Source organism: Lissotriton helveticus, chromosome 7 (genome assembly GCF_964261635.1).
Source record: "Lissotriton helveticus chromosome 7, aLisHel1.1, whole genome shotgun sequence".
In the NCBI taxonomy this organism is placed as follows: Eukaryota; Metazoa; Chordata; class Amphibia; order Caudata; family Salamandridae; genus Lissotriton; species Lissotriton helveticus.
In genome coordinates, this window is record NC_136068.1 from 1586443640 (window position 1) to 1586457390 (window position 13751).

Genomic DNA, 13751 nt, shown 5'->3' on the forward strand with positions numbered 1-13751 from the left:
CTTTTAAGTTTTTAGTTATGTTTTATATTATTGTATGTGAAAGTTCTAATAAATGTGTTAAAACTTTCACATCCAATAATATAAAACATAACTAAAAAGTGAGAGCAGGGGGGTGCAGAGGCAGGGTGCTGTGGCATAGAGCTAAGCAGGCAGAAGGTACTGGAAACACGGGGTGAGAGAGAGGGGGGAAGGGGGCAGAGAGTAGAGACAGCGAGCAGGGTGCGGTGGCATAGAGCCGGACAGGCAGAGGGCGCTGGACGCACGGGGTGAGAGCGGGGCAAAGAATAGAGACAGGGAGTAAGCAGGGTGCTGTGGCATCTAGCCGGACAGGGAGTGAGAGGGCACAAAGAGGCGAAAGAGAGGGAAGCGCGATTTTTTGTTATGTTTTATATTATTGTATGAGACATTTTTAATAAATGTGTTAAAACTTTCACATACAATAGTATTACACATAACTCAAAAGTGAGAGCGAGACCTAAGAAATAAAAAAAAAACTGTAGCGAAGGACAAGCTTGTGGGCGGAGCAGGCCCTTTATCAGAGTCAGGCAAAGCGTATTGAAAAGCAGCAGAAGATAGAGACAGGAAGGTGTTGACTAAAGTAAAAGTAAAATTACATTTGACTGACATTAGCATAAATGAATTAAAGATATAATTGGTTGCAGGAAAACAAACAGGAAGTCCAGAGAGAAGAGCAACATTGCAGACGGATGAAAATAAGAGCTGTATCTATTTTTGAAGCATGGAAAGCGAGGCAAGGCCAGATTGTGCAGACAGTAGGACGCTGAAAACAAAGCAAAGAAAGAAAGAAAACAGAATCTACTATCACTTCAAGATTTTGGACAGAAGATAGGAAGGAATACGGTGAAAACGAGAATGGATGAAGGACGGGGTTACAAAACCAGAGAGTGTGGAGAAAAAAAGATTTTAGTTTTAGAGAGATGGAGAGAGCAATTTCACATCCCAGACTCGAAAGAGCTAAGACTACCATGACAGAGAGGATGTTCAGAGAGGAACTGTAGGAATTAAATGTAGACTTCACAGTCATCTTCGCAGGAATGACAGGATGACCTGAAAGTGGTGCGTGCCCCTGCACACAGCCCTTGGAACCTCAGCCTCTGCATACAGCCCAGGGACCCTCCCCGTCCCTTCCCCGGGCCGTAAACATACACACCTTCTGTACCGAAGCTTGCGACTCCTTTTTTATCCAGGCATGGGACTCTCGCACCCTCTGTGACTATGTGTGGAACTTATGCCCTCTACCTTTACATGCCTCTATATCGATGCCTGGCTCCTATTTTCAGATCTGACACCATTAATTCTCGTCTGTCCAAAGGCCTGAGACACTTACACGCCCTCTGCATCCTGTACAAGGACCTCACAAGTTCTGTGTGAAGGCACTAGACTCGCAGCATCTACCCATGCCTTGAACACTCATGTCCCTTACAAATAACAAGTTATAACGTGTTGCTCTCCCTCATCCATGTATGAAGCCATCACAACGAGTAAGATGCTGAAAACCTTTATTTCTTGAAACATGTTGACAAGCACAGCTGCTGCAGGTAGCCTGGATACATATAGAAGAACCCTGTCCCACACATGCCTTCAGATGATGTCACAGTCGTGTAAATAATGGAAGAATGCAGGTTCGGGGGGAGTGGGTGCAGCAGGCTGGTGTTCGCTCTTGGGGGGCTTAGCTGCTCTCCCCCAGGGTGTGATTGTCGAACAGGTACTCGCCCATGCCGTTCTGCGGCACGCCCAGGCGCTTCAGGTTGGTGATGTAATCTCCAAGTTCTTTGATGGCCTTCACCTGTTCCTCCAGGTACTCAGACTCCAGGAAGTCACAGAGCTGTGAAAAGAGACAAAACCAGGGTATGAGACTAAAGAAACAGAAAGAGGTTGAAAACACATGGCTGAAAGTATGGCAGAGTGATCCGAAGGGAAAAGAGTAGGACTGGTGTTGAAAATCCAATGTAGGAAAAAATTGCTTAAGGGTAGGGGACGAGTCAGTGAGCTTATAAATAAGTAAATAGCCTACAAGCTTCTTTACACAGGGCAGCCAACCAGTACTGTGGATAACCGACCACTGCAATGACTTTGGTGGGGTGGGGGAGGGAGGGAGCGTGTAAGCCTATGAAGTTTAGTTTTTAAGCGAAAATGCTAAAGCTTACATCGCATAGAGTCGCTTGGATTGGCTGGCATTGAAAAAGATGGAGCTTATTAGTGTGCTGGCAACAAAAGACTGGTCTCCAATTGGCCTCATGGCGTGTATTACATAAAACATGTTCAGGTTGCGACAGATTGAGTGAGGTGACTGGACATTGTTCATCTCCTTGCTGCTATCACCAACAACAGTCTTGGGATTTAGTACTGCAGCATTCCTCCACACAAAGGAAAAAAATACATTTTTCTGGCCTTTGAGTGAATTATTAAGTGGCTCCCTTACTGGTGCAGCAGCCCTGGCATTGGTGCAATGGCATATACCATATAAAGCCTTTTGTGAGGTGTCTTACTGGGAGAAAGAACCTGACAGCAATAAGCAGTAAATGCTTCCTAGACCAAGCTACAGGGAGATGGTGCCTACTTTCCGGGTCTAGCGGGTGACCGGGTCAGAAGAGGAGGGTGGAAGGAAGCTGGCCCTGGGAAGTCCTTTGAAGGGTCTTCAGGTCTCCCCACGACAATGCAGTGCTCAGTGGGGGTGGGGGCGGATGGGGGGAGGGGTGAGAAGAGCATTGCCTCACTCATACACTAACCAAGACCATAGTCCTAATGAAAAGCGAGCGCATGGATACTTACGTGGGGGTCGACTTTATCGGTGGCCACCTTGTGCAGGTCCAGCAGGGCCTGGTTGACGGCCTTCTCCAGCTGCAGGGCCGCCTGCATGGCTTCCAGGGTGTTGACCCACTCGTCACGGTCCGGTTTCTGTAAAAGTTGTAGAATGAGTTAGTTTAGCTTGGTTGCCCACAAGCTGTGACTGAGCACACATAGGAAGTGGTGAGGAGGTGAGGAGGTATTCAGCTGAGGACCAGTTAGGGAAACAGGATTAGCACAAGAGGTGATGGAAGATCCCAAAAAAGCACATACAGAAGACATTCCTGTGACCAGGCAGATCGCTCTGGATCTCTTGGTTCAGGTAGATTCCTTCTATGCAGGTACAAAGTGCAATTGGGATTATATTAGGACAATAAAAGAAAGCAATACAAAGAATGCACCACATTGAAGATTCAATAGACGGAAGTCTATTTCATTTTTAAGCAAATTGACTATTTTTGTTGTTGTCAAGGTTAAGAGTGAAGATTACAGTTGGGATATCGGTTATGATCAGCTATAGGTTTAGGATTAACATGAAGTTAGATTTAGGTTCAGCACAAAGGTTTCTGTTAAGGTACAGCACGAGTTGCACTAGGTCGAGGGTTAGCATCAGGGTAAAGTTAGAATTCGATTAATGGTTAGGTTTAAGGAAAGGAATGGCGGAGTTGTAGTCAAAGCGGTACAAAAGGGGGTGGTGATGGACGGAGCATCTGAACCAATCAAACAGTCAAAAGATCTGGGTTTGATCCATCACCGTTCTTTAGCCCACTATACCACCCCAGTTCAGACATGGCTATATGCCGGTCCTTGGATGCTTGTTTCCAGTCCAGGGAGGACCTGGCTTGGCAGTTCGGGCTGGACTGTTCCCATGGGGCACAGGGTCAAGGCTGATTTGCATATAGCTGGGTTCAAACTGGAAAGGCATGATGAGCAAAAAACGATGGATTTAGGCCCAGATCTCTGTACTGGGGTGAATGTATGACATTGTTCTGCATTCTGTCCATCACCTGTTGTTTTTGCTTTTGTCACCCCGAGTGGGACTGGTATGCTCAGACGTGAGTCCCGTGCTCTCCATGCCACTGGAATCAAGCTATCCAGGCTGATGAGGGCTGAAAGCCCGAAACCGGTCCTTGGATGCTTGTTTCCAGTCCAGGGAGGACCTGGCTTGGCAGTTCGGGCTGGACTGTTCCCATGGGGCACAGGGTCAAGGCTGATTTGCATATAGCTGGGTTCAAACTGGAATGGCATGGTGAGCAAAAAAACGATGGATTTAGGCCCAGATCTCTGTACTGGGGTGAATGTATGACATTGTTCTGCATTCTGTCCATCACCTGTTGTTTTTGCTGTTGGAGTTGTAGTCAAAACCATAGAGTATCGAATATCAGTGGCCACAATATCATGACCAAAACATCAAAAACAAAAATATTAAGTTGGTAACTGCTAATAGGTAACTATAGATTTACTATTCTTAACTCCACATCCAGGTACATTGGAGCTATTTCTATAGTCAATAAACACTTATATAGAGCTAGCTATAGAAAATCTATACATACTTAACTATCAATATTTTGGTCACAATATTGTGGCCACTCAGTATTTTGGATCCATACCAGATGTCGATAGGTGTATTGCGGAGGCACAGAACTAGCTTTACACTTGGATGTAATTTGAGAGAATGAACAATTAATTTTGTATACCAATGCAGTCCTCCTATACACTCACCTTGATATCCTGCAGAACCACACGCCCCCCTCGCTTGTTCTGGTACTTCATGAACTTCTCGGCGTGCTCGCGCTCCTCGTGGCTCTGCTCCTTGAAGTACTTGGCCACATGGCTCAGGGCCACATCGTCACGGTCAAAGAAATAGGACTGGAGACAGAAAATCAGAGAGAATATCAGTAGCCAATCACAGCATTGATTGAGTGAATGGTCATAGGGTGGCAGTCTCAAGGCAGTGTCCTTAATCCAGGAACACGTTTCACTCCTCAGGGTCAATATCTCCAATTTTTGTTTAACTACAATAAACTCTTATCACTCTTCCTATTACTGGTGGGGATCCAACTGGGGTGCCCAGTAAACAGCAGTTCTTAACAGCTGGGTGTTCCTAGGACACTTTCCTGGAAGACTTTGGTAGGTTTGCGTCCTCTTCTTTACATGTGTCTACGTTTATTTACTGAGTGATTGCATGGTGCAAGTTTACTATTGAACTCCATGTAAATTTCTTCCACACCTAGGCTTTTATCTACCCTATTAGTGAATTCTGGGGCTTGGTTCAGAAACTATTAGACCAAATGAAAACAAGGAGTGTGAGGTGGAGTCCTATGGGGATCTTCAGTGCATTCACTGTGGCTACCCTTTTTAAGTTTCACGGAAAGTCCATACAAGGGCAGTTTCTTTAGCACTTGCTATGCTCATAATCTAAGTCTCTAAATTGGATACTGCACCTAAAGATGTCCTAAATGAATGGCTTTGCATTCCAACCCTAATCTGCCCTCTGATCTACTACTGTATTACTTTTCAGACTTTGGAGAGGGCTTAAAAGAATTCTGTTTGGCACCTCACCATATATTTCAGGCAACTCATTTACCCCCACAGTTTTAAGCATGGATTTTAGTTTTTCAAAAATGTTAATATATTCTGAAGGTGTAATCATACCACTTGTTTCTGACGCTATCACAGGGAGGGCGGTACAAGCAGACACTGATGGGAGTGCTGGTCCCAATCCATCATGGAGGCGGGGCAGGACGACAGATCTGCTTCCTGCACACCCTGGAAGCAGTATAAGCACATCAGAGGCCTTTCCTCTCCGACTGTGGCGCAGCAGACACAGAGGCAAGGACCTAGCGCCCTCCAAGGCTACATCCTCCTCTCTCCATGGACGAAGCACGAAGTACAGGGCTGGCGTGGACTTGCAGAAACGTAATTAAGGCAGTGGGGGTGCGGTGGGATGAGGAGAGAGAAAAGTAAAACTAGAACTATAGATTTGAACTGCAATAATGAAGTAACTGCTCCTGCCCAGGGCTGCAGTAATTATTCCACTGGGCCTAGATTGTCTCGAGCTTGACCCCCAGGGGAGTTTTGACTACTACCACATCTCTCAAGTTTTTATCCATTCATCATCGTTGCAAACCCCACTTCCCCCCTACACAGCCAAAGCAATTAAGTTTGCAAGGTTCATGCGCAAGATGCTGATCTAATCTAGGCACTCTTTCCAAAGTCAGCCAACAGCAGCACGAAACACAACCAGTGCACTCCTGCCTGTGTCAACAAGTCAATCAATTAATCAAGCATTTGTAAAGCACACTACATAACCGTGAGGGTCTCAAGGCGCATGGGGGGGAAGCTGCTACTGTTCGAAAAGCCAGGTCTTGAGAAGTCTTCTTACGGTCTTCGGTCTGCCGTAGGTGGATGGGGAGGGTGTTCCATGTCTTGGCGGCGAGGTGGGAGAATGATTTGCCGCCGGCGGTCACTCTTTGGATGCGGGGGACGTGGCGAGGGCCCGGTCTACGGAGCGGAGCTTGCGGGTGGGGGTGTAGAGGCTGAGTCAGCTGTTGAAGTATGCTAGTCTGGTGTTGTGGAGTGCCTTGTGTGCTTGGGTGAGGAGTTTGAAGGTTATCCTCTTGTTGACAGGGAGCCAGTGCCGGTCTCTGAGGTGGGGTGTGATCGGGCTGCGGCGAGGGATGTCGAGGATCAGGCGTGCGGAGGCATGCTGGATGGGTTGGAGCCATCTTAGGAGTTTGGCCGGGCCTCTGCTTAGAGGGCGTTCCCTTAGTCCAGTCTGCTGCTGACGAGGGCCTGGGTGACCGTCCTTCTTGTTTCAGTGGGGATCCACTTGAAGATCCTGCGGAGCATGCGAAGGGTGTTTGTAGTAATGTTGTCCACACTAGTAGGTAGTTCTCAAGTGAATTTATTGAGTAGTTGAGTAAAGTCCATAATAAACCCAGTTGGAGATCATAGGGAGACCCCACCAGGAGCATCCATGTAGTAGCTCAGCCCATCCAACTGTCACTATCTAGGCAGAAAACCAACATTCTGACAGCTGCTTCAATGAACATTCCAATGGTGGAGGAAAGTCCTCACATTGAGAATAGCAGGATATTACAGTGTTGAAGCAGGAGTAGGAGATGGCGTTGACCTGCTTTGTCATGGAGAGGGTAGAGTCGAGGATGACCCCTAGGTTGCGTGCGTGGTCGTGGGTGTTGGGGGTGTTCCTAGTGCAGTCAGCCATCAGGAATCATCCCAGGCTGAGGGGGTGGATCCGAGGATGAAGACCTCCATCTTGTCAGAGTTCAGCTTCATTCGGCTGTTCCTCATCCAGTCGGTGACGGTCTTCATTCCTTCGTGGAGGATAGTTTTGGTGGTGTGGGGGTCCTTTGTGAGGGAGAGGATCAGCTGGGTGTCGTTGGTGTAGGAGATGCTGTTGAGGTCGTGCCGTCATGCGACGTGGGCGAGCTGTGCCATGTAGACGTTGAACAGCGTTGGGCTGAGGGATGAGCCTTGGGGTATGCCTCAGATGATCCCGGTGGCTCCGGAGCGGAAGGGGGGGAGGCGGACACTCTGTGTTCTGCTGGATAGGAAGGAGGATGTCCAGTCTAGGGCCTTCTCCTGGATTCCGGCGTTGTAGAGGCGTGTTCGTAGTGTGCGGTGGCAGACCATGTTGAAGGCGGCTTCAGTGCACACATCCCACCAATGTCATTTACACAGGAGCTGTGGGTGGTCAAATCACCTAACCCCCCAAAGCTACATGGACCCCAGTCAGGGCTTTAAGTGGGATGAAAAAACTGGGGTGTCTCTCAAAGGGGTGTGGTCAATGTAATTAAGGGCGTGGCTTAAAACACATAAGCTAAAAATCTGTGCTTAGCATAGTGTGCAGCCGGACTTGTATTTTGCTGTTTCTGTCATTTCATCCACATATATGATACTACAAGTAACATCATACCTACAACGAGTCAGGACTATTGTCTTTGTCAATGGTTGTTGGTTGCATAAGATACATAAGCAGCAACTATGACTTGTATATAATAGTATTGAAAAAGCTTCCACTTGGTGACACCACAACAATGTTTCTGCGCCTGAATTTCAAAAAGAGAAGGGAAATTCAGAGAGATAAGGACTATCTTCAGAAGATTTCCCTTTTTCTACAACGCTCACCCGGCAAGACGTCATTTTGTAACTTCTCCTCTAGTGAGAAGTGAGCGGTGTCAGCACATGCACATTATGTGCCTGCGGTCAATAAAGTCCGGAAAAAAAACAGACCCCCTGTGCCAGCCAGTGCACAAAACAGAGCCCGATAAAGACCCGTTTTGAGGACCCCTTAAAAAAACTGCCGGTGCTCAGCACCCGTGAGACCCAGCCCACTTAAAGCCCTGCCCCCAGTGTAGAGATACCCGCTGAAGGTGGGTGCCATTCTGGCAATCTGAGACAGGTGACAGCACCTACCGGCTGCACAAGCGACAGGCGTAGGGCTACACATGCACTGCCTAACAGCTTCCACTCACTATAAAGAAGGATAGACAGCGCCTGTACTCACCACGGACAGGGCACAAGTCGTGGGTACACGCAGGTACACGGCGTCCACCCACTCTTTTCATAGGGTGGATGCCATCCCCCCTGCCAAGAAGTTGGGCCCCACAGGCGTAATTTTCAGACACCAGGAAGTGTTCAGCAGCGCCTGGACGTTGTCTGCTTTTCATTCCCAGCAGCAATGTGCAGGCAGCGAGGGAGCTTTTTTTTTCACCTCCAGCTGGGCTGAAGTTGAGGGCCATCAGGCCTCCTTTTGTTTGAATATCCTGACTGGAGGCGGCCTGGAACCTCACACTTAAATGTAAATGCCACAGAGGCACACAGCTTGTTATCTCTTCACGAGTCCTTAACCCTTTCCGTGCGTCAGACTGCCCCCGGCCGTCCAACGTCACGGTGGGCGTGTGCGGAGGACGGCCGGGGGCCGTCCTGACCATGTCCAGTCATAAATCACCCATACCGCGGCGGAATTCCAGCCGTGGTCAACGGGTTAAGAGAGGCAGCTTTTGCCTTTGTTCAGCCACTGTATATAATAGATGCATGCACTGTAAGAATGCCAGGTGTGTTGGTCTGTCCCAGTATTAACACAAATAACAATTTCAATAGCACTATTGTACTTCTTTTATAGCGCTATGCAACTCAATGCAGGGTGTCAAAGCTCTTTACGTAACATACACATTATACATTGACAATAAATCATGTGCATGTGTAAATCAATGTACACAATGAGTTACATGAGACAGGGAGGGTTACAAGGTGTAGGAGTCACATTTCCCTCATACCTCACTGTGGTCTTTTAGAACGATTACAATGTATGAACTGCAGGTAACAAAAGGATCTTAGTGTTAAAAGCAGTAACCCACTTTACTATCTACATAACATGAAAATCTGTCATCTGGGTGTAAGTTGATGTTCTTTGGAGGAGACACATTTACCTTCTCTACTACTTTGATTCAAATGTGGGACTTTACAAAACACAGATTTTTCCAGCAAGTGCATTAACCACCAGAGTTATCTCACCATTATTACTAATTCCTGAGATTTTTCTGGGCACCTTCGCAGGAGCTGCCTTATCCCAATCAAATATTTTAAAATGTAGACTTTGTAACCAATTAAGCATAACAAATCTACTACCATGCTTCTCCTTGTTAACAATTTCTTTGTGGCAGGACTTAAAAAAATTAATGTATTGGTTGAGGCCCATATTTTGTGTCTGGATTGCTCCACCTTTTTTTGATACAACCCCAACTCCATATCTCATTTATTTATTTATTATTTATTTAGCGATTTATAGAGCGCCTGGTGACCCGGAGGCATCCCCGCGCTGTAGCATTTGTGGAGACCAGAGGGGAGAGGGGACTTTATTTTGGGAACAGCAGCGTTTTCAATTTTTTCCGGAAAAGGAGATGGCTGGGTTCCAGCCTCAGGGGGCGAGGAAGTGAGTTCCATCCTGAGGATGCTTTTACAGAAAAGCGTCGACCGCCGGTGCGTGCCTTCCTGTATCTGGGGACGTTGGCCAGACGCACATTGTCCGAGCGTAGGGACCTGGGGGCCTTGTAGGGGGTGACCAGGTCTCTCAGGATAGCAGGGCCGAGACCGTTGAGAAGTTTGTGTGCGGTGCACAGGGCCTTGAATTCTACCCTTTGTCGTATTGGAAGCCAGTGGAGGGCCTTGATCGCTGGTCTGGCTGAGACTCTGGAAGGGAGATTCATAAGGAGCCGGGCAGCTGCGTTTTGCGTACGCTGAAGTTTAGCCATAGTGGCTTCAGGAGCTCCCAGATAGACCGTGTTACTGTAGTCTAGCCGCGCAAGGATCAGACTTGGACCAAGAGTTTCCTAGATAGGGGCGGAAGTAGTGGGAGGATCCTGCGGATGGAGCGCATGAGACCAAAACAGGTGCCTGCTGTTTTGGCTGCTTGGGTTTTCAGAGACAGCTCGGGTTCCAGCCAGACTCCTAAGGTCTTAATTACTTGTTTCGGGGTGGGTACTTCCCCGAAGACGTCTGGCCAGACCGATGAGGGGATGGTGGTCCATTGCTTGCCCAAAAGCATGACTTCTGTCTTTGATCCGTTAGCTTGAGCGATGACTCGCACATCCAGTGGTGAATTTGCTGGAGGCAGTTCGGCAGATTGTCTGGGTGATTGTCCAGATGTGAGAGTGAGACGACCAATTTGTTAGGTTTTATAATATGCTTAAATGTACTCATGATATACCTGTTAAACATATGTGTGGGCTCTTAATATCTGATGTCACTTCTTGTGATGTTACTTCCAGTGAGGTTACTTCCTGTGATGTCACTTGCAATGTCACATCATAAGCTGTGATGGCACGCGTCATGATTTCACTTGCATACTGCCTAACCTTGTTAGTCCTCCCCACTTCTGGGGACTTGTCCAGCCATGGACAGGTAGATATAGAAGGCGTATAGCTAGGTGTTGAGAGTGCAGGAATGACAGAACTTGCACTCACTACGGAGAGGAAGGACAGAGCTTGCAGCCATAATGAATAGTAGGGACAGACAGTTTCTACTCTATGGGGAGCCGAGACGGACAGACGGCGCCTGTACTCACCATGGACAGGTAGACGTAGGAGGCGTACAGCTCGGTGTTGATCATGCGGTTGATGGCCGCCTCGCACTCGCGGTTGTAGTTCTGGCGCACCTGGGACTCCATGGCGTTGCTGATGGTGGGGTTGTCGGCGGTAGTTGTAGGTAAAAGATGGATGAAGTTTTCAGGCGAGCGCTGGACTCGGAGCCACGTTCCGTTCAAACACTGTTGAAGCAAGAACACAACTCAGAGCTGGGTCTGGAGAGAGAACCCCCGGAGCCTGTATTTATATCCGGAGGGGCGGTGGGAGAAGGGGACTGACAGCGCTACCCACCAATAAGAAGAGGCGCTCGTCCATCTGCGCGTCATGCCTCTCATGGTGACTCAGCACTTTTCTTGCACATCATCCTAATGTTTTGGAAACCCGAACACCTGAGGCTCCCTTCTCATCCCGGCTCATATCTCGGGAGTGGCTTGACTCGTGTTTCTCTTCAGTAATCTGGCTCAATCTTGCCAGTGCAGGAGCAAGGGCAGCAGAACTGGAGCCAGCGTAACTCAGCTGTTTTCAAAAACACGCGATGAAAATTGTCACCATCACTGTGACAGTCCAGTCCTATTGCATGTCTAATGGTGAAGAAGAACTTACATGGTGGTTCTTCTGTCGGATGAACGTTCAGATCGGTCCCAGCAGACTTGTGAGTGTAGAGTGGAAACAGATCTCTGCAGGTGCAAACGAAATCTGAGAGGATTTGGGTGCGGTATCATAAGGGTTGCTACTTCCCAGCTTAGCCAGCTGGAGGTGAATTACCCCAAATGAGCCACCCCATCTGTTCGTAGCACAAGACCAATGCTAGGTGGGGTTGGGGCGATGGGACGTCCCCTCTCCATCTCATTATGCGGCACACCAAAGCAAATATATTTGCTCTTTTATGTATTTTTTATGCAGTCGGTCAAAAGTACCTAAGCATGCTATGGAGACCGGTCCCTGTGTTTGGTTTTGTCAGGGTTTACCAACACTGTGAGGACCAGTGCCATTAAAGTGTGGGCTAAATACACATCACACACACTTCCTACCACTTGATCTGGACTTTGTTGCGGTTTCCTCTCCTCAAAGTAATGACGAAACATGAGATATATTTATGGAGTTTACTTGATGTACTTCCCAGAGAGGCCCCTTTCGTCGAGGCCTCCCATCCAGTTGTCCTGGTTCAAATGATAACATTCTGAAAGCATCTCAAGTGTTGTAACAAGGAACTTAATATGCTGAACGCTCCTTACAACAGACTCCACTTCCGGCCACCCCAGCAGCTAAAGATATGTAGGATTGTGCCCTTTCCCTTTACACTATAACACTGCCACAATAAAGCAGGAGAAATATCGGAATATACAACTTCATCATCCTAAATTCAAGGGATGACTCCGCTTTTCATCCTTCCTACTGTTACAAAATGAAAACTCTTGAACATGCTAATAGAACTACCTATCATTGAAAGGTCCACGAAAGAGAGAAATATCTGCACAATGTTAATGCCAAGGGTTCGATTTACTAAGATTCTGCACTTGCGTGGCGCAAGACAACACAAAACATAGGGCCCGATTTATCATACCTTATAAAAACCGACATTCTGCAAGTAGCCACAGCCTCTAAACATTTTATTACTACTATTACCATATTAAATCTTTTTGCAGGTGACCTACTTTTAGATTATGAATTTTGCTATTTTTTGGATTGTGTCCTTTCCCTTTACACTTTAACACTGGCACAGTAGCGCAGGAGAAATATCGGTATATATATCTTCATCATCCTAAACTCAAGGGACGACTCTGCTTTTCATCCTTCCTACTGTTATAAAATGAAAACTTTTGAGCATGGTAATAGAACTACCTATAATTGAAAGGTCCACGAAAGAGAGCAATATCTGCACAATGTTAATGCCAAGGGTTCTATTTACTAAGATTCTGCGGTTGCATTGCGCAAGACAACACGAAACATAGGGCCCGATTTATCATACCTTATAAAAGCCTGCAAGCGTAGTGCTACATTGCATTGTGCAAGTAGCCACGCAAACTTTAGTTAATGGCCCCCAAACATTTTATTACCACTATTCACATATTAAATCTTTTTGAAGCTGACCTACTTTTAGATTAGGAATGTTGCTACAAGAGCTGCCCATAAACCCATAAGACCTGGGAATGAAGGTTTAAACTCAACAGTGGCACATATAGGTATCATTCAAATGTAAATAAGGAATGAAAGTGCTAAAGTAACACACGGCATCTGATGTGATTCTCCAATAGTCAATTTGTAGATCACTATACTAATTTTCTACTAATTGTTATCATTCATGTAGATGAATGTCACAAATCATTTAATATCACATAGTTTCAAATCAAACTGTGTGCACAGTGATGTCAGTGAACAAAGAACCACAAAATAACCCAATACACAAAGGAAATGAAACGTGTGAGTTTCTTTTAACGAACAAGGTTGAATTTCAAATATAGTCCATTGGTCCCATCGGGGCTATATTTTGTCTACGTTTGTTTGTTCTAAAGACTCAGAGACCTGTTCACATGGTTTGATTTGAAACTACAAGATGTGACAGTAATCTTCATGAGTAGTTACAATAAAAATGTGTAAAAAATTAGTGTGGTGTGTTAATTCAGCACTTTCATTCCTTATTTACATTTGAATGATATCTATAAGTGCCACTGTTGAGTTTAAGATACTTTTAGATTAGGGTAGTTTGTTTTTTGTGTGAATTATCATCACTACAAAAGCATTACAGACCTCTATAACGAAGAACTAGCACTAAAGAAAACATGCTCTGACAAAGCCAACAGTTTTAGCTAAAGTACGGTTAAAGCTTTTTAGTGT

The 13751-nt window shown here is 46.5% G+C and overlaps 1 protein-coding gene across 1 annotated transcript; it reads right to left on the minus strand.

The window, feature by feature from the left end:
* Positions 1-1503: 1503 nt before the first annotated feature.
* LOC144770544 (ferritin heavy chain B-like) lies at positions 1504-11155 on the minus strand. The gene is made up of 4 exons (XM_078655148.1): positions 10898-11155; positions 4531-4677; positions 2794-2919; positions 1504-1846 (listed from the first exon to the last, which is right to left on the minus strand). Exons 1-4 carry the CDS (start codon positions 10997-10999, stop codon positions 1691-1693), a joined length of 531 nt encoding a protein of 176 aa, XP_078511274.1. The 5' UTR covers positions 11000-11155; the 3' UTR covers positions 1504-1690.
* Between the last annotated feature and the right edge of the window lie 2596 nt (positions 11156-13751).

Coding starts and splice junctions, on each gene's coding strand:
- LOC144770544 (XM_078655148.1), bottom strand. CDS start 10,999: ATGGAGTCCCAGGTGCGCCAGAACTACAACCGCGAGTGCGAGGCGGCC. Junction 2,920..4,530: donor TGGTTCTGCAGGATATCAAG/GTGAGTGTATAG, acceptor CAACTTTTACAG/AAACCGGACCGTGACGAGTG. Junction 1,847..2,793: donor CCGATAAAGTCGACCCCCAC/GTAAGTATCCAT, acceptor CTCTTTTCACAG/CTCTGTGACTTCCTGGAGTC.